The sequence below is a fragment of the Coturnix japonica genome, chromosome 4, assembly GCF_001577835.2.
Source record: "Coturnix japonica isolate 7356 chromosome 4, Coturnix japonica 2.1, whole genome shotgun sequence".
NCBI lineage: Eukaryota > Metazoa > Chordata > Aves > Galliformes > Phasianidae > Coturnix > Coturnix japonica.
Window position 1 is genome coordinate 81,647,895 of NC_029519.1, and position 21,336 is coordinate 81,669,230.

General features: G+C 48.4%; 1 protein-coding gene across 12 annotated transcripts in view; it reads left to right on the top strand.

Moving 5' to 3' along the window:
- Positions 1-8,312, top strand: part of EXOC6B (exocyst complex component 6B) — a 221,083-nt gene extending 212,771 nt beyond the window's left edge. For 8 of the 12 annotated variants that reach the window (XM_032444058.1, XM_015862999.2, XM_032444053.1 and 5 more), the window contains 3 exons: positions 948-1,060; positions 2,440-2,451; positions 5,582-8,312. In XM_032444058.1, the coding sequence (XP_032299949.1) occupies positions 948-1,060; positions 2,440-2,451; positions 5,582-5,708 (252 nt within the window). In that variant the 3' untranslated portion in view covers positions 5,709-8,312. The remainder of the gene's footprint in view (positions 1-947; positions 1,061-2,439; positions 2,452-5,581) is intronic. The other 4 variants (XM_032444054.1, XM_032444056.1, XM_032444059.1 and 1 more) reach the window with 1 other exon arrangement.
- The last annotated feature ends 13,024 nt before the right edge of the window (positions 8,313-21,336 follow it).

Here is a 21,336-nt window from a genome sequence, read left to right on the forward strand (position 1 = left end):
TGACGCACTGGAACAGGTTGCCCAAGGAGGCTGTGGATGCCCCATCCCTGCAGGCATTCAAGGCCAGGCTGGATGTGGCTCTGGGCAGCCTGAGCTGCTGGTTGGTGACCCTGCACACAGCAGGGGGTTGAAACCAGATGATCCTTGTGGTCCATTTCAACACAGGCCATTCTGTGATCATTATGCAAAAACATGGGTGCTGTTGTAGAACCTTAGACTCATACAGTGGTTTGAGTTGGAAGGGACACTCAAAGACCATCTGGTCCCACTCCCTGCAATGATCAGGGACACACACAGCTCCATCAGATGCTCATCTAGATTAAAAAGTTGTAAATGTCTCCATTCATTCTCTTCTTTTATCTCCAATACAACATCTGGCATACCAAGGGACTTGGTTTAGTGAGGTTGTGTTGGTGGTAGGTTGAACTGGATGACCCTGGAGGTTGTTTCCAAACTTAATGATTCTATTATTCTATTCTTTGATTCTATCTTTAAGTTGGAAAGCACCTCTAAGATCATCTAGTCCAACCACAAACCCATCCCCACCACCGTGACACCACCAGATGTTCTGGTGCCTTCCCACAAGGCTCAGCATCCACAACCATGGTGTATGGGCAGTGGTCATGGGTCAGGAGAGAAGTGATCCCACTGTGGAGTGGGATATGTGGGTGGTTCTCCCTTAGGTCTGCTGCCTTGGAAATAACAAATCTCATTGAGGGGAAGCATTGCATCTCTTTTCAGGCTCTGCCAGCAAGTTCCTTGGGGTGTCTCAGTCTTCATACCCTCCAATAGGGTAGCACATCAGGCATGCAATATGACTAAATGAGGTTAAGACTGCAAAACGTGGCTTTTCTGGTTAACGCCTCCTGCCCAGGACCTTTGCCATGACTTAGATAAGCCCCCTGCTTGCTCACCATCTCATTTTTGTTTGTTTTTCTTCCCTGCAGCTCCTGGATCTGTTCATCCAGTGGGACTGGTCAACGTACCTGGCTGACTACGGGCAACCCACCTGCAAATACCTCCGAGTGAACCCCACCACAGCCCTCGTCTTACTGGAGAAGTGAGTGCAGCAAGGGGCACCCTGACACTTTTCAGCCCCAGATGAAGGTTTCAGAGCAGTGGGAGTGCTAACAAAGTCCTGATTTATCCCTCTAAGCTCCAGTTTTTCTATCAAGAAGCTATGGTTTGGTTAAGGTCTTTTATTTTTGCATCATTCTTAAGCAGAGTTTTCCTTGTTCTATGACAGGCTTCCACTAGCATCTCAAGCCAGCCCCAATAATCATATGAAAATGGACAGCCTGCAGGCACTTACAGCTCTGTTTTCTGGTTCCATCAAGAGGATCATATACTAAAATCCCAGCTATGGGACAGACAGTATCTTTAGGTGGCTTCAAGGCTCATAGAGATTACAGGACCCACATTCTCTGCGAAAGGTGAATCTCAGTTTCATTGCAGCCTGCACTTGCTGTGCTGAGGAGCTGCTGACCCCAGTGGTCATCTCCTTGTGTCCTCTGTGGAGAGGTGAGATGCACCCTGGAGCACAAAGAGGGTCTGGCAATCCTCTAAGCCCAATCCATGCTCTGAGCAGTTCACAGTTAATAATTCCAGACTTGGAAAATCCCAGCCCACATGGTGAAACTCAGGCATGGTAGCAGCATGTTGGCTTCAGTCCCAAGTAGTGGGGTTCACTGCCCTGATATCTCCTCCAGCACATACCTGCTGTCAGAGACAAGTGCCACCTGGTCACTCATCCTCACCAGGAGGATCAGCCCTGCTCTGCCCCTTTGCTTCCATCACACCTCACCGGCAAAGTAACAAACCCAAAATAATAATTCATGATTTCCTCATTCCATGGCTGGGTCTGACATGGAGGAGTGGGCAGGATGAGCAAGCTGGCAGTTGGGTTTTGGTTTGGTTTAATGTAAAATCAGACCCTTGGGTAGAAGTTGAGTTGTTTTTTGGAGTACCTCTTGCTTCTGTTGCATGTAGAGTAGAAGATGCTCAGTTTGATGTTGGGGTTAAGCCTTCAGAAGCATAAACTGAGTGTGCTTTGAGACTTTGGATGTGGGTCTGTGCTGTCTGCAGTCAACTCAACCACACCTGCTCCCTTCCCGTCCGTGGGAATGGCTCATTTCACATCAACCCACAGCATCCAAAGGCTGTCGGTCTGCACCCAGGGTCTGCAGTGGAGCCCTGTGTCAGTGCAAAACACCTTTATACGTTACAGCCGTATTTTATGTGTGCATCATGCACTACGTTACATCATTTGCAGTATATTTGCAGCCTTCCATCCGTGGGGCAAAAGTGTGCAGTATATTCACAGCTATCCATAAAACGGAAAAAAAAAGAAAAGAAAGCTGAAAGTTTGGACACGAAGCAGCCGGGTTGTGTAACTTGTTCTCATGATTATCTCTTTTCCTAATCACACATCTCCCATAGGATATCACGAGTGTAAGTATGCTGCTTGCTTGGGCTTTTACCCTCACCTTGCAGTGACTTTATTGTTTGATTTAAATGGAGCACTAAATGATCTAAATGCAAGCTGCCTTTGAAACAGTTCCCTCTGGTAACTCTATCGTCTCAAATGCACTAATTAGAACTAAAAGAGGAGCTTTTACTGCCTCGCTTTTTTTTTTTTCCTTTTTTTTTCTTATAGATTAATTTAAACAAAGCTTGGCTCTATTTAAGGCGGTGTTTGTTGACAGGGGTGGGGACAGCATTGAGCTCTCTCTTTCCCTTCCTCTTACTTTTAATTCCTGGGCCAGCATAGAGGGACAGCATTACACAACTGGCCTCAGCTGTCCTGGGGCTCTGCAGGTACAATAGTGTGGATCTCCTAAAGGTTCTCCTCTGTTTCCAGCCTGTTCTTCATACTGGGATGCGTATCCCTATCTATAACCACGTCTCCCAGCTCTTGTAGCCCAAGGCTGGAAAAGAATGGGGCTGGCATATGGCACCCTAGTGTTGACCCACGTGATGGTGGTGAGGCAGTGGAGAGAGGTTGTGGATGCCCCATCCCTTGATGCGTTAAAGGCTGGGTCAGATGGGACCCTAGGCAGCCTGATCTGGAGGTTGGCAACTCTGCCTGAGGCAGGAGGTTGGAACCAGATGATCTTTGAGGTCCCCTCCAACCTTCACCATCCTGTAATTCTATGAGTCTATGATAAATGTGGCTTTTCTTTAAGGCTGATGGCTTTAAGGCCATCCATGGCCTCGTGCCTCCGAGCTGCCCTCCCAACCCATCCACCATCAGCCTTTGGAGAAGCCCTTTGGACCCTGCTCCATCCCTGCAGGCACACACGGGCACAGGCTTGCTCTTGCTCTACAAGCAGCATGAGCTCTGAGCAAACACGCTGCGTCCCAGCCCTGCTCCCTGACAGAAACACTAATGCAGCTGGTTGGCAGTTTTGTAACCTTTTTCTCTATGAAAAAGATCCCTCTCACCTTGAGTGACAGTTGGGTGTAGGTGGGAAATGCCCATTGCACACACCAGTAGTTGTTGCAGGACTTTGTGTTCCACAGGTGTGTTCCTCATTGGTTAAGTGGGGCTGGTAGCAGCTTGGTGCTCCCAAATCCACATAGGAGATACCAGCAGATCCTGTCCCATCCCATTTGGGATGGGGTCAGTGCATTGCCAGCAGTGCTTGGTCACCCCAACCCCATGGCTTTCTCCTTGCAACTCTTTCCCACTCACTCAACACACCCCAAGATTTCCTTGCATAAAACATGAAGTTCTTTAGAAATATCTCATGGAAATAAATCTGCACCTGAGCATCTTCCATGAGATTTTGGGGCTGCTAAGGCAGAGAATGCCATGCCTTACCTATGGGTATCACTGGGCAGGAACTCAGTGCTTTTTTGCCCATGGGACGACCACAGGTGGAGGTTTCTCAAGGTGCAGGTTTGCTTCCAGCACATCTGATGTCCCTGCACAGCCCATGAGATGGAGATGGAGCTCTCAGCTCTATGGGAAGGTGTTTGAGGAAGGGGTGATGTCCTGCAGCAGGGCAGTGGTTGCCAAAGTTCCCAATGCTGCAGCACCTGTAACGTGTGTGACTCAAAACCCTCCTCTTTCTGTGTGGTTCTTGCAGGGGAGCAGCTGGCAACCCGCTTCAGTTTAAAAAAATACATAAAGAGAAAAGAAGGGATAAAAAAACCAACCCAACAGCTTATTTTGCTGAATAAAATTGCTCCAAGCTATCTGGTTACTGTTGGGAAAGCAGCTCCGTTATAATCCTGTGCCTTCAGGCACTTATAACTACAGCAAATTAGCCTTTGGGATGAGGTTGTTATTGTGTTTTCAGTTCCAAGCTGGATGGTTTTTGGAACATTTCAGATTCCCTTTGGCTCCTTTTTACAAAGACTGAAGCACGGGAAATTGTAGATATGTATTTTTTAATAGGTTAAATGAGCTTGAAGAGGTTTGTTTTGTGCTCTGATAACACAAAACCCTCTATCTGATAAACTGCCGTGCTCCCAGGGCCCATCATCTCTGTGTCCTGGTCACTCTATGCTTCATTGAGGGACCCAGAGTCAAAAACACAAGCAGATGTGGTTCATCCAAAGCCATCTGCCTCTGCCAGATCTGATTTACCAGGAAAACCAGTTACAAATTGGGGTATTATGGAGAGCAGTGCCCAGCACTCTGGGTGCATGGAGCCCAATGCCTTTAGGCTGTGCTGATGCTGACCCTTACGGGATGGTTCCACTCCCCAGCACACACCCTGCTTGAGCCATGCAATGAGATGTTGGCCCCCCAAAATGCATCTGCGAATGCAAACGTGCATGAACGCCGAGCTTTGCATGCTGCAGAGGAATGGAGCTGCCCCAGTGTTGGTGATGGTCCCCAGAGGTCCCTTCCAACCCTTATCATTCTGTGTTATTCTGGTCTTGTCCCAACACTGTGCCTTGTTGGTCCTGAGCTTGGGGACCTCATGGAGACCAATGCAATCGAAGGAAATACAAATCTCTTTGAGGTTTGTAAACTGGGGTAACTAACGTTGGATTCCTTCATTGAACATCCTGTAAAGTTAAGTCCACGCGTCTGAACCTTTACGGCTGCCCCAAAAGCTGCATCTCTTGGCCGCATGCAATGCACCATGTCAAGAAGAATCATTAATGCTGTGGATTTTATGCTAATTTTTTTTTAACTCCCTGACCCTCCTAATATTACGGCACTCATTTACCACGTAAGGACATTGGAACATGTAAGGACATTCTGGACGGGGCTCTGAGCACCTGGTGGAGCTGTAGGCGTCCCCGTTCATTGGAGGGGAGTTGGACCAGATAGCCTTTAAGGGTCCCTTCCAACTCAAACCATTCTATGAGTTTATGAAGGGGAGGACTAGAGGTGTTAGGGGCTCGGGACTGGTGCAGTGCCTTGGCTTTGAGGAAGGTGACACAAGCTGGGGTTGGCCTGTGGGGTGAATAAAGCTTGGGGCTAGACCCACGGTGATGGTCTGTAGATCTACAGGTCTATAGGTCTACAGACCATCACCTCTTTGCTCTACCAGCCACGAGCTTCTTTCGATGCACCCATAGCATCACTGCATGTACTGTAACCTCTCTGTTCTCTGCTCAGGATGAGGGACACGAGCCGGAAGAACAACGTTTTTGCCCAATTTCGGAAGAACGAAAGGGACAAGCAGAAGCTGATAGACACAGTGGCCAAGCAGCTCCGCGGCCTCATCAACAGCCATCACTCATGAGGGACCCACAGCCTTCCCCACGCCTGGACTTGGGATCCTTGTTCAAAGAGAACAGATGTATTTTTGTATTCGCCTGTATAGTATGGATGAAACCCACCCTTATGACAAAACATTGTTAAACAGTCCCGGGGCAGGTAGGTGGCACGCTGGTGGAGAGGAGGTGGTGCCAGCAGTCACCGTTCTCAACTCCTATTTTCAGGGGTTTTGCAAAGCAACGGGAAAACCTGAAGCCTGAGCGAGAAGTTCACACCCAGTCGATGGGTTGGTTGGGTATTTTTTGTGTGAGTGTGGGTGGGTTGGGGTTTTTATTTTTTATTATTATTAATTTCTTTTTTTTTTTGTAAGCCAAATTCAAAGAATTGGTTTGACTTCCTTTCGTTAAGTTATTCAGCTGCAGAACAAGGGATAACAAGAAGTATAGGGAGGAGCCGTGGTTTCAGGTTCTTCTCATGGGCTCTGCTCAAAGGAGCACGCGTTCAGAAAGAGGGTCCCTCATTAGCTTGCCTTGCCAGAATGAATGTTGGGTTTATGTAGGATGAGAGGCAGTGATTTCTCATTCTCTCTCCCCTTTTCCCATAAGGGCTGATTCCCACCCTGGGTCGAGGGTGGCTCCTGGAGCTGTGACCCTTTGGTGTGTGTAGTGGCACTGCTCAGAGCTGATGCACCTCAAGCTTCGCTTATGGGACTTGGTGGTGTCTTGTGACCCTACCCTGGGTATAAAAGGGCTTCAAGAGCTGCCTTATTGCATAGGAGAGGTTGGGGTGCCCTATGGGGCCATTTTGGGCTGGGTGCTAGTAGGGAAGAGAACAGCACTCTGCTTTGCTTTTCCTCTCCGTGCTGATTTGCAGTGCTGCTTTCCCATCCTCCCTTCCTACGGCCATAGTGCCATGTCCCTGCTCCTCCAGCACACCCCTCCAACTTGGAGGTGTCCCCCATATGTGGGGTGCAGGAGATTCCCCCAGGAGTAGCATTGTGCACCAGCAGCTGAGCTCTAAATGACAGAGCTCTGCTCTACTCTGTGCTCTGGAGCTGCCTGTGCATCACCTGCCAAAATCAAGGCAGCCTTTGAGAACCACATCACGCTATCAACAGGATGTTAATCCCGGGCTTCAGGTTACAGAGAGAAGGGACTTTTGCCCTTATCTTTTCATTCCCCTTTTGACTCTCCTTACCGCAGGTGAAAGTTTATCCGGCCGCTTCCCCCACTACCAAACCCTGACGCTGTGTTCAAGGGAATTTAAACCCTCATTGTGAATGGCAGAGCCCTTTTTAACACCATTCAAATGCGTGGGGCCATTGGCTCTCAGACCACTTGTGGAAGCTGCTGGGTGGTTCTGGAGCTTTGGTGGGGCTCTGTTCCCATTCAGCTCCCCACTGCAGGCTCCTGAGCTGCACAGGGGCAGGATTTGACCATGTGCCACCCAGCTGGGGCTGCAGAAAGGGGCATTTGTGCTCTTTGCTTTCTGCCCACAAGCACTTCAAGCATTGTATTTTTGGATCCGCTCACACTCCAGCTCTGGATGCACAATGCAGTGGTGCTTCACCTTCCTTCTCAGCAATATTCCTTTGATTTCCTTTTGGTAAGGGTACGTGAACCCTGAAATAGGCACATTGCTAGCAATGAGCTCATGGGGCTTCGTCTCATTACTGCAACCTCCAGCCACCACAACCAGTGAGTTATTTCCATCGATACGAGGGAAGAGCTGGAACTTGGCTTTATGGCTCCTTTCTTTGAGAGGATTGGAGGGTACTTTCTTAATGCCTTTTGGAAATATCTGTAAGAAAGATGGAATAAAAAGAAGCAGATAGATACCAGTTTTGTTGCCAGCAAGGGACCACATGATGTTATCGACCCAAGGGGACCCTCCAGGTAGGAACAGGTGACAGGGGACAAGTGGTGGCAAAAGCAGGTGGGACCATCCGCTTGGAGCATCCTTTGAGCAGCAGAGCTCAGAGATTAAAGCAAAAACCCAACGGCGGGAGGAGGAGGGAGGTTTCAATGCACGAGGCACTCAGTGAAGGGCCATCCAGTCACAAGCACTTTAAAACACTTCAGAATCACGCTGCTACAGATGCTGGCAACAGCATAACAGAGCATCAGCAAGCATGACAAATAGAGCACTCTGGTGTTTCCAGTTTTTATTAGTGGGAGGATAGACTGTCAAACCCAATTTCTAATAGCATTTCTCAGCCACTGACGTCGCTGCTGAATGAGGAGGTGCCTTTTGCACACTGAGGATTTTCCTCCAGCAGGAATAAGGGAGCAGGACCAAGCAGCATCACCCCCATGAGCAGGGTCCTGGCATGGAATCTGTGTTTTTTATCCCCAAGGAGCAGCTCCTGCATTAAGTATCCCAGAGTGGCTGTGGCTCAGGGTGAGCTCTACTCCAGGGAATGGGGCTGGCAACTGGGATGTGCTGCTGGGAATGCCCAGCCCAGCCCCATCAGAATCAGGGAGTTTCTGATTTCGGGAGGTCAAGCACCTAACCACAAGTCACACCACGGGCATGAAAAATGGAATTTTGGTGCTCTGGTCCTAATTAACTTTTTGTTCTGAGAGATGCAGCTCCATCCCTTCAAAATAAAATTAATCTTTTAAACAGACTGCTTAAAAAGCCCTGGAAGACGTTTAAAATCCCCTCTAAATCGCTTACTAATGACTGGTATCCTCTGATACGGATGGTATTGCTTATGAGGGAAAGTTTGTTGCTATAAATTTGTGATCTGGGGGGAGGCAGGGGCCAAACCCACTGATGTAACCATCAGTTTGCAACCCCCAGCACAAATAATGCTGCTATTAACACATCCATGTGCATATGTTGATCATTCCTTAGGTTCTAAAGCAGAAACTGTAGTAAGAAGTGGGTGAGCCTCCCTCTCCCCGTAGCTTGGCAAACAATTCAATACCATTGGATTAAAAAGAAAAAAAGGAAAAAAAAAGAAGAAAAACATAGCTTGCTTTCCTGAGAAACATCCACTTATCTTATTTTCCTTATTTTCCTTAAAACCTCCACAGAATAGTTTTTTGGGACACTTCTAAGGCACTGAGCTGCAGAGCAAATCATAAAGGGAACAGGTTTGAACACTCCCTCCTCCGTCTCTATCCCAATCTCCGTTACAGTCCCAATCCCAGTCCCCACTGCTATCTCAATCACAACCCCAGTCCCCATCCTCATCCCAACCACAGTCCCCACCACCATCCCAGTGCCAACACCAACTTCATGCCCCATCACCATCCCATTCCCAATTACTGTCCCAATCCCCATCACCATCCCAGTCCCAAAAACAATCCCCATCATCATCCCAATACCAACCCCAATCCCCACTGCAATCCCAACTCCCATCACCATCCCAATCCCAACAGCAATCCCCACCACCATCCCAAAAGCAACACCAACCCCAATCCCCATCTCCATCCCATTCCCTGCCCTCATCCCAACCACAGTTCCCATCATCATCCCAACTCCAACCCCCATCATCATCCCAACCCCAACCCCCATTGCCATCCCAACTCCCATCATCATCCCACTCCCAACCTCAACACCAATCTCCATCCCAATCCCAACCGCAATCCCCATCCCAATTCCCATTGCCAACCCAATCCCTATCCCAACTCCAGCCCCCATCCCATCCCTCAGTGCCTACTGACTGCTTGTGTTGTTGCCTTTTCTCAATTTTTGAGGGGGAGGAGCGTGATTTTTGTAAACTAACAATTGTGGTGAAGACAGCTTTTTTTTGCACAAGTTGTTGCACAATAAGGGGAAAAATTAGTAAATTAGGTTTAACTTTAAAGGGAACTTTTGTTGTTTTTTGTTTTTTTTTTTTCTTAAAACTCACTAGCAGAGCTACTGATTACAAACAAAGAAAAACTGACTGATTGAAAAATGGACTGCATGGTTTACAGGTTAAATTGCGTTAGAAATTAGCATGTTGACTTCGACTGTACATTTATCCTATTGTAACTTCCATTAAACAATACAGCATATAACTGTTTAAAGTTATGCCTTTGCCTTCACTTTGTCCAGAAAAAAATAATCCCAAATCATTTAAAGGGCCAAATTCAGTGTGTTTTTGTGCACCTGGGGGAGGTTTACTGCCTGTTTGCATGGTCTGCCCTGGGAAAACCACCCCTCTGAGTCCCATACTTCACATCACATTGGCATTCTGGGGGCTAAAGCCAATTTTTGCCTAATTCTGTGGCTATTTGAAATGGTTTCCATAAACAAGCATGATGAAACCCAAGTGTTGAGTAGCCACCTTCAAGGAACGTGCATTTTGCTCTCATTGATCGCATCTATGTCTGCAGAAGGGGGAAGTAGTCCTGAGCAGGAATTAAGATTAGGAGGGCAGAGCAAAGATAATAGGCACTTCATCAAGGCAGAGGGGATTGCATTAGCTTTCCATGGGGAATCTTTTTTGCCTGCTCACACTGCATATTTTCTATCATGGTATTTATCATCCTTTGCAATATGATGATTATATTAGTGGTTTGTTTTTTTCTGGCCCTAACCACATTAAGATTTCAGATTCCTCAAATAACTCCCAGCCTTGGCACTGGGATATGCAAGATGTTTGACCACGTGGCACGTTGATTAGGAAATTAAAATGATACCAAATCAACATGACACATGCTAATTAAAAACCAGAGAACTGGGGAATCTCAGCACAGAGCTCCCAGGGGCTCAGCCTCTATGGGCCACAGCTTGGTGCAGTCATCATGGAATATCCCGAGTTGGAAAGGACCCATAAGGATCGTGGAGTCCAACTCATTCATTCCATGTTCTGCCCCATTGCAACTCCTGGGACTGCCTTGAGGAGGAAAATCCCATGGGTTGGATGGAGACAGGCTTATCTGACAACCTTGCTTTCCTGCAACCTCAGCCAACCTCATCAAGGAAGGAGGTGAAAAGGTAAACCGAGGTGAAGGCAAGAAGGGACAGAGACAGGAGGAAACGAGCACAGAAATATCTGCTGAAATGTGTTTGTCTCACCTGCCTTGATGAAAAATAGGGAGTAACAAACCTCCCTGCTTGTGATTGCTTGTGGATCTGGGAGTCACCTCTTCAGAGAACTCCAGCAAAAGGCAACAGGAAAGAAAACGTTGTTTGGATGATAAGTGAACTCTGAGTCTGAGCAGAGGCTGGAGGCTGTTAGGGAGCCAAAAGCTTCACAGCCAAGCCCCAGGTCGATGTGGGACCAGCCAGGGGTGACCCAGAATTCCCCATCTTATTAAATGCAAGTCACATGTTGGGAACACAGCCCAAAACACCTGGGCTCCCATCAGACCTCAAAACCTCTTATGGGTGTCTACTTCTCAAAGGTTGGATTGACCGCAATAGGTCCTGTGCTGTTAAATTGATACCACGTAGGTTTAAATCCTCACATGAATGAAGAGTTTTTGCCCCAGGACATTTATTTGGAGGCCACCCAGCATCTCACTTTTCAGGCACTTGGAGGTCTCCATCCTGCATGCTGCTGCTGTTGGTAACCCATTTGCATTTGCTTGCTTTTGTATCAGCATTTATTCAACTCCTGGCACTGAGAGACATGGTTTAGTGAGCATGGTGGTGGTGATGGGTTGATGGTTGGACAGTTGTTTAGGTTGGAAAAGACCTCTTAAGATCCCCAAACCCAACCCCAGCACATCCCACCATGCCCACTAAATCATATCCACAGGTGCCACATCTTCACAGTCCTTGAACACCTCCAGGGATGGTGACTCCACCACCAGGGCAGCCTCTGCCAGTGTCCAACCACCCTTTCTAGTTGATCTTTTCAAACTGAAGGGCTCTTGTCATGGTGCATGACCCCAAGCTTTGCACCCATCTCATCCTCCTGCCTTCACACCGCTCTGTGGGGTTGTTCAGCACTTCCCAGCTGACATCACCATGATCCCTGTTGGTGCTGATGGCTTTGTGCTGGATTTCTTTTGGTATGAAACAACACATTTGGGGCAGGATGGACATTTTTGGTTGAATGAGAGAATACAGTCAACTTCATGACACTTCTTCCTACCCATGAGAGCAAGAAGATGGTGGGCAGAGGGATGCTGAGCCAGAAGGACTGCCCTCCAAGAGCTTAAAGTTTGCAGGACTGAAGAGTTCAGAGCAAAAATGGAGGGTGAAAGCTGGTAGAAACTGCTGTCATCACACACCTGGAGAACTCAGGCCTTTAGAGCAGATAAAAGGAATGTGAGAAGGAGAGAGGCAGGTTGGGATAGTGTGATCTGTGTTTGGGGTGGGTGTGGGAGCAGCTGGCAAGAAGAGGAGCAAGCAGGAAGATGTGGGAGGTGGGTACATCAGATTTGGGAGGTAAAAGCGGGTCGTGTGAGGGGTACCCTGGCTTGGAAGTCACAGTGCTGAGAGAGGTGCAAGGTGGATGGTGGAGAGGATGAAGGTGCAGGGAGGGAAGAAATAGGATGGGGCTATTGGGAGGAAGCAGGGCTTTTCTCCATCTCTCCTCCATGCTTCCCCAGTGTTTTGTCCTGATGTGTGGCAGTGTGTCCGACCCCCAGGTGGGATCCAGCAGCTGGTGACAGCCCCTTCATCTTCGCTGCGTGCTGTGATTATGAGCCCCACGTGGCTTTGCGGCCCTGCTAATTGCGTGCTGCGGGGCAGTAATTGAATGAAGGCTCACGAGAGCCATGGATCAAAGGCAGGCACCCATCAATATCTGCCTGCCCCGCAATCCGATTAGCAGGGAGAAGGCATAAATCACAGCTGCCCCTCCCTGACCCAGCAATACTTAATGCAGGTACGGCGCCCAGCCAGCATTGGGGAAATGGGATTTGCCCACGAAAGGTTAAGCAGCGCTGCAGATGAAAAATGACCGTGTTGCCACATCCCCTCGGCGGTCATTCATCTCCGTGCCGCTTGCCATGGGATGAGGGGCTGCCCTAGCAGTGCTTGGGAGGCCATCATTCAACGTCACAGGGATGTGTGAAGCCCTAAAGACCCCCCCCCTTCATTGGGGTACGAGATGGCCATTTGGGCTCATTAGCCATTTGTACTTATTAGCCAGCCTGCAGCAGATGTGGGGGGGCTGTTTGAGGGGTTGATTTCTTCTCCTCTGTTCTCTGGCCACTTGTTGCTCCACCAAGGGACTACTGAAGGTGTTCTGCTTCCTTCTCCAGCCACAGTCCTGGTAATGAAGCTGTGCTGCAGGGGACAGGCTGCAAGAGGCCTGGATGGGTGCACCTTAGGCTGTCCTCTTCTTGGGGGCTCCTGTAAGCTGTGTGGTCCTAGGGGATGCTCTACAACCCCACCTCATCACTGTCATCAGAAGATCTGGTGATGATTCTCCACCACAAGGTGCTGAAGCCATGGCTAAATACAGTGTTTGCCTCTTTCTGCCCCCAAAATCTTTCCCTCTGCCCTGCCATCCTCTTTCTAAGCCAGAGCTGTGGGTTTTCTAGAACAGAGCATTTGAGGTGACTGGATCTCCAGGCACGTTTCTGTTCCCATCTGTCCAACCAGGATAGCAAACATCCCCAGGTTGCCCTATCTGAATGTCTCATCCCTTCCTGCCTGTCTGTGCTCTTCCACTTCCCCACAACATCCTAATTGGGATTGGAATAAACCCATAGAAGCAAAGTGTTCTTCAGGTGAGTGCCCTTAATATCACCTACTCTGATGGATGGAACCCCCTGCAAGAACTGGCAGAATCTCCCTCAGCTCCCACCTGAATCTGCAGCAAAAGGTTTGGGGCTCAGTGAGGCAATGAGGTTTGCTTTATAATGAGGCAAATTTCCCAGGTTTGCTGTTTGTGGGGATAGCAGCACTGTGGAGAGGAAGAATCCTGGCTTGGGAGCTGAAGGCAGAGTGAAAAACAGCCTGCAGTCACTGTGTTTGGAATAGTGTGTGTTTGCAGCAGGTGGAGCAGACTATGATGCAGTAACACTGAGCTGAGATGCATCCAGCTCTGAGCTGGGGTGTCCTCTTGTTTCTCTATGGAAAGATAATTCCATCAAAGATGTAGACTGGGGTGGTAACTTCCTGGAGATAACAAGAGTGAGCTCTTGGTTGGGGCTGGGTGGGCACAGCCTGAACACCATCCAGCACAGGGCTGGCGAGGTGATGGAAGCATCTTTATGCCTGGTTTTGGGTTCAGATCCCACTGGATATTTCATAGGAAGATTGTTCATCTCGAAGCAAATGATGGAGGGAGGAATCTCAACAGCTCTGGACATGGGCTGCAAGTCCCCCATGCCGTGATGCACTGTTCCTTGCACCTCTCAGCATTGCAAACTTGACCAATGCAGGGAGAAATCCATGCCAACCAGCTGGTCTTGCACACCCAGACCCTAACAGAGATGAAGCTTCAGCATTCCTGCTCAGCTCCAGTGTTCCCCAACATCATGTTTGTGAGGTCTGCCTGCAGCCCATGCAAGTGGGGGCATGCAGGGGTAGATAAGCATCTCTCTAGGGTTTGGCCCCAGGGTTCAGGCTTTATGGAAAATCCAGCCTGGCTTTGGCCACCGAGCACAGCATGTGTCAGGGCTGGTCTTCTGGGGTTCCTGGCACAACATTTCCCCACCAAGGCTTCGGCTCTGGACCAAACCCTTTATCCCAACCCAGGAAAACATTTCACACCTGCTCGAGTGCTTTCAAGCCACTGGGATGCTTTCCCAGGTTGGGCTGCAGTGGGGGCCCTGGGGCTGTGTCTATCCCAGCAAATTAAATAGTTCCAGGGTTCAGACACCAATTATCCTCGCTGTTAAATTATTAGCACTCACCCAGCTAATTCTGAGACGTGGTTCAGGAGTTTGCACAGCCCTGAGTGCTGCATTGAGTGTTGGGCCCTTGACTATGAGAAAGGCATTTGGTCAATTCCAGGGCCTTAGAGAAGAGCAACAGGTCTGAGAAGGGTCTGGAGTGCAGCTCTCCTTGAGACTGAGGGAATGGGATGGGTAAGTGTGGAGAACAGGAGGCTTAAGGGAGACCTTATTGCTACCTGCCTCCTCCTGGAAGGAGGTTGGAGTGAGGTGAGGGTTGGTAACAGCAGCAGGGCAAGAGGTGATGATGGCTTTAGGCTGTCCCAGGGGAGGGTCATGTTGGGTATTAGGAAACATTTCATCTCCAAAAGAGTGGTCAGGCACTGGCACAGCTGCCCAGGGAAATAACAGAGTCACCATCCCTGGAGGTGCCCCAGAACCATGGAGACGAGGCACTGAGGGCCATGGTTATGGGTATGGTGGAATGGGTTGGGCTTGGACTTAGGGATCCTACAGATCTTTTCCAACCTTAATGATTCTATGAGCCCTTCTCAGCAGGTGGGCTGGATGTGGCAGCCCCATTTTGGCATGCAGAGGAGGATAATTCCATGGGTAATTCCATGGATAATTCCAAAGGCTTGTTCCTGCCCCATGGCCTCAGGGCTGGGGATGGACCCAGACACGTTGGGACAGCCACATCCTCTGTGGCCGCAGTCAGCCTGGCGTATTTACAGCTCAGATCTGGAGTTTGGGTGGCTACCAAGCACACTGCAGTGAATACCTGAGTGATAGTAATTAATTGTAATTACCAACACTCATTAGCATTAACAGCAGCATCTCTTCTTTAAGTTTTTTGGGTTGTTTTTTTTTTTTTTTTTCCCCAGGATGCTTATTTTTAACTATTATGGCCAGGTCTGCAGCAGCTGCTGGTGTCATCACAGGGAAAGCACAAACTCCTGGCTCAAAGAGAATAAGAAGCCCCTGCTTTCCCACCAGAGCCTCAACCAGCTTCTGCTATGCCTCCCAGGCTCACCAGGAAGCTACTTTCCTTATGACACTGCACTTGGTGCATATGGGACTATCACTGGAGAAGGTGCCATGTTCTCTTTTCTTTCACTTAACCCAGGGAAACACTTTCTCTATTATTATTATATCTTTTATCATTTTAACTCCAGTTTCCCAGGAGCTTCTTAAAAGCAGGTGAAAGTGATTGTGATGAGAACATGAGGCATCCTTAACATCCAGAGTCACCCTGCTGCCATTCCCACATGTGTGAGACCGTGACTAAAGGACATCTAAGTTACTAAAGACACACCTAAGATGCTTGGCTCCTTTCTAACTATCTCTTACAGCTTCCCTCCCAACCTTGCTGAGGAAATTGTACCTGAGGAAAGTAAGGAAAGATTGCCTCTGCCGTGCCCAAGTAGAGCTGGAGAGACCCAATGCTAAAGGGACACATTTTCTTCATCAAAAAATAATGGGAGGATAGCAAGGCAAGGTGTGAGCGTGCCTTAAATATGGATCTTTTTTATGAAGTCCTGTGGGTAAGTCAGTTAGGAACAGGGCATCTTAAAGCAGTTTTGCTGTATTCTTCCTTCACAAAACTAAGAACTAAGTAATTTACTGCAGCGCTCATTAAATCTGCAGCTCCTTGGATGAGTTTGTATTCCAGGTTTTTCTAGCCTTATCTCAGGGTATAAAAGAAGGCTTTTGTCCCTGGTGGGTGGGTTCCAGCTGGATACTGGGCAAGATTCAGATCCCAATATTCATCTCCCATATCCCTACATGAAAAGTTCAGAGGTGAAATTCAGTTGCAGTGATCTCAGATATCAATGAAACCAGTGTAGAAGCCTAGGGAGCCATAGGCTGATGCTGTTCAAGGACACAGTTCTAATTCCCTGTTTCCTTGTGGACATGTCAGGTAGTTTACACACTGCAAGGGAGCTGAGCATGGGCTGCTGAACTTGTCTTAGAGATCTGCAATGGAGAGCTACCAGCATTGGCCTGAGTTGAAGACCTCCATGGAATAAAATTCCCCAGGAGGTGGAACAAGGTGAAATTTGCTCTCCCCTGCTGCATTGTCTGTGGATGTATTCATGCATAAGACAGCAGGTGTGGCATGGGACCCACGGAGCCTTTCTTGATGCCACATAGAGGGCCACCACAGAGCACGCTGGCTTTCTTGAGCATGGGAAACCACACTGGCGTGGAATGATACAGGAGAAGCTGTTGGGGCTGCCAGCATGTTCGTGAATGCAGGGCTGAAGGTCAGCCCTGGTCAGAGAGCTGCTCCCAGCTTTTTGTGCGTTGTCTACAAAGCAAATGCCTTGTTCAAACACGCTCCTCCATTGGCAAACAGGAAAAGAAAAGCAATAAAATAATGCTGCTTGGGGCTGGGAGTGGGGAGCTGCTATGGCTCCACAGATCTGAGCTGGGGGGAAAGGCAGAAAATGAGAGAAAGCCCTCCATGGTGGAAAGAAGCTGGAATGTCCTCATGTGCAGTATGCCTCCATCTTCTGCTCTGATCATGGCAGAGATTAGGTGTGAGAGAAGAGGGTTTGCTGGCTCTGTCCCATTTCTGAAGCCCTTTGGGTAGAAGTGGTGTTTTCTGTGAGTTAAGTTGTGTGCTGCTTCAGCCATGTGAGCCTATTCTTGGGGAGGTGATACCCATGCTATGAGGACCATGAATTAGAATAACAGAATGGCTTAGATTGGAAACGACATTAACAATCACCATTTCAAACACCCCAGTCCTGCGTGCTCATCTAAATAAGAGAGGAATTCATCTCATCCAACTTTAGATCCCTGGATTCCTTCTACTGATTTTAGGTAGGAATAGTCTCTCCCAGCCAGGATTCAACTGACTGATGTTGGTGGCTAACTCTGGATGGGATGATCTGTGTCACTCTGAGAGCAGAGGAAGACTCAGCAGGTGTAGCTTGCTAAGAGTCAAGTGTCTACGTTCAACCAGAGGAAAGCCCTGTGATGTGACTTAGTGTCTACCCAGTGAATTTGCTTATTAGGTCATAGGGTATGGTCTACCACTTACCAACCCAAACTATGTCATGTTCCTTCACTGTTCTTATTTTCTTTACATATATGTATATATATAATCTATACTGTGATCAAATGACCCTCCAATGAACAATTGCATTGTTGGGATTTCATTCTTCCACCACAAAATGATTCCTCCAGCTCCTGAAACATGTTATTTTAGGCTTCCTCCCATTTCAAATGGTGCCTTTGGATACCGAAAAGAGTAGTAGTAGACACTGGGAGAACAGTGAACACTGTTCACTGAATGAACACTGGTAGACACTGGGAGAAAGCTTATAAAGGTAGGAAATATGTGCAAGGAGAGGAGATATGTCTTTGTAGGCATAAGATTCTTGCTCTGGATCTCCATCCCCAAGGACATCATAGGAACTTAAACAAAGAGACACCAGACACTGAGCAGAATAAGTCATGGTAAGAGTCTGAAAAGTTCAGCTTTTACTGTGGTGGTACAAAAGCAAAGGTTAAATTTGACAGCTTTTAAAGGCTTGCTCTCCACTTGCAAGGTAGCGTAAACTTTACACAAGTCAGTGCAGTGATATTGGCTTGTGCCAGCTGACTTTGTAGGCTGGTGTTTGAATGAATGACCTTGTCATGATGATACGCTGATATGAATGATGATGCTTGTGTAAAAGCATCAAACTGGCATCCATGTGAAGATGGATCAATGGTGAATGAGATATAAAAAAATGTTGATGCTCATGGTTGTCAGAAAGGGGATGGACCCCAAAGCTGGGCTCTCCATTCACTCCACAGGCATTTGACTGTCAGCATTTCCCTAAAGGGGAAGAAATGCTTGGGCAAGAAAGGGAGGGAGAAATGCCTCTCCCAGAAGGATCATAGAATCATACAATGGCTTGGGATGGGAGAGACCTCAAAGATCATGATGTTCTCACCCCCTGTCATGGGCAGGATTGCCCTCTACTAGACCAGGTTGCCCACAGCCCCATCCAGCCTGACCTCAATGCCTCTCTTAACAAAAAGACTTGTGAGCAGGCCTCTGAGCAGCTATGGAAGATGGTGTTGGGGTTGAGCTTTCCAACCAGATACCACCCCTAGAAGAGCACATCATCTTCTCTCAGTCTCATGAGTTTCCCCTCTCTTCAAACTGCCTCCAATGATGGATATCCCATTGTACCCACTCGCTTCTTTCTTCACCCATCCCTCACCACCCTCTATCCTGGAGCTCAGCTTCTGCAGGCAGCACCCCCTTGGCCAAAATCCCCTTCTCCTCAGGCTCGGGACAGGGGCTGCATGTGGGGAAGCCGGGCAGAGGAACAGTAGCTTTTTCTCTTTCCCTGCGATGCCGACGTGGTGATCAGAGGAGCTGGCCAGAGTCCTAATGAAGATAAATGAATATCCCCTCTCCTCCGCTCCTCTGGCTTTTATTGATGGGCTGCGGGGTGAAAGGCGAGAGCCTGAATGTTCATTTAAGCAGACGTCACGAGTTTCTTTGGAGGGGAAGGTGTAAGAAAAACTGCCTTGTGCTTGAAAGTTACTCCAAGATGAGCACGCTCGGCTTTACAAGCCTTTCTCCATTCCTTCCCCATCCATCACTTCCCAGGAGCCCTTTGTAAATGCAAATTGCACTTTGATAGAAATAATGCACTGAGCCTCTATTAGTGTCTGTGTAATGGAGAGGGCTATTTTAACGCCATCATTCTTAGGGGAAGCTCCTCTGTGCCTTGTTTTAGGCTGTGTATCAAAAACCAATCTGAAAACCTGCTCCCTCCTGTCTGTGCCCATTGCAGGCACCAAACCCTGGTCCACAGGCACAACAATGGGACAACCTGCATCCTGCAAACCAATGGGAGCTCCAGCTCTGATTTTTGGGGCACAGTCTCACCCCCTGCAGCCATTCCTTCCCCAACTCCTGTGTGTGCTGTTTGGCTTCTTGAGTCCCAGCTGTAAATGTGTCACAACATGGTGAGTTGCTCCGATGATTTGCAGAGCAGCCCCCACCATCCCTGGTGTGTTTCTGTGCCCAGCAAACTGATTTTCTCATGTCCCAGGCTGATCTCTCCTTCCCAGAGTGTGGAACAGCCGCTCCAGCACTGAAATCAGTTAAAGCTGCTTTAAAAAGAAAAAAAAAAAGGGGGGGGAGAAAGTATTTTAAGCTATTGGGATCCCTCTCCACACACACACACGCACTTTGGGAGGTCAGAACAAAACTGCTTTGAACGGTTTAGAAGCAAATCTGAGTCTTCATTCATCTTCATTAATGAGATATTTAACAAGTTCCTTTTAATAACTTCTTGATGTGTTTGCCAAATGAGAGGGGAAAGAGAAAAAGGACAACAACCAACACAAAAATATTTGGGTCTCTTTTTTTTATTATTTCTGTGAAAGGCCATTATAAGGTTGCATTTTTCTCCTTGAAAGGCTGTTTTGATCCCAAATGCTGCTTTCCCGTGGTATCATCTCACCCCATGGGGTGCTGCAGGGTCCTTCTTGCATCCCGTGTGAGCAACGCAGAGCAGGGAGGGAGGTGCCATTGGCATCACCTTGGGATATATCCAGCATCCTGCTGCATGGAGGATGCTCCATGGATTGGTTTCTCTGCTTCCTGCCGCCTCGTCAGTCTGACTCCTGCTGGGTGCTGGATCGGTTCCCCTTTTTGCAAACCAAAGCTACTCAGTGGTGTGCAAATCATAGAATCATTCGATTTCAAAGAGATCGTTAAAAGTCATCCTGTCCAACTCAAATGGTTCGAAGCCCCTTCTCAAACTGACTACAAAGACGTACTCGTCAAGCACCTTCCCAATGGAGACGGACTCTTCCATGCCAGCCCAAAGCCCTGTTGCATGCTGCAGAGCGGCTCCTCTGAACTCTGGGGTGGGAGCGGCCCCTTTTTGGGGGTCCTCAGCTCACAGCAAGAAAGATACACGAAGAAAAACTCCTTTCATAAATCACACAACAAAGGGAGGAAACATAGAAAGCAGAGGGGGTATTCTCCTGTTTCTCGAGGAGCAGAAGAGGAATGGGGAAGGCAGCGTCGTTAAAGTGAAATCCCTGACTGGAATGAAAAAAGGCAAAGAAATTAAAGCCAGATTTGTTCCCCTGGGCTGGAGGAAGGAGGATCCCTTTTGGTTTGTTCCTCCTTTCTTGTTTCCTTTAAAGACAGGAGATCAATTGCTGGGCTTAATGAGAACCGTCTATGGTGAGAGGTAGGCAGTGCAGAGTGGGGCAGACCCAGCACTGCAAGCATCACTCTCCGTTCCCATCCCTTACAGACACTTTGGGAACACTGTGGATTATGAACACCATCCATCCTCCTTGCTCCATGGGTGCAATTGACACGGGTAAAATCCCTGAGCTCCAATTGATGGGGTCAAGCAGAGCTGGAGCAGCTCCAGATTTGTTGCAGTCCTACTGATGGTTAGGGGAGATGGCCCAGAGTACTGTGTCTACCTGGGTTCTGGATGCAGGAGTTTGGAGGCACAGAGTTCATAGAATCATTAAGGTTGGAAAAGGCCTCTAACATCACCAAGCCCAACCCATCCCACCATGCCCACTGACCATGTTTCTCATTGCCATATCTCTGTGCTTCCCGAACACCTTCAGCAACAGTGACCCTACCACTCTCTAGGCAGCCAGTGCCAGTGCCTGATCATTCTTTTGGAGAATATTTTTTTCTCTAGCATTCAACCTTAGCCTCTGTTGGCACAACTTGAGGCCATCACACCTCCTCTAGGCCTTGGGGATGCTCCACGCACACAGGAACTGAGCAGGACCCTCTGGAGTGCTATTGGGATGTCCCCTTGGGGAGGACCTGCTGGGGACATCCCAGAAGGCTCTCTCCCTTGAGATGGGAGGTGCTGGCAGGAGGAGAAGCAACGGATCTGCCCTTTGCTTGTGAAT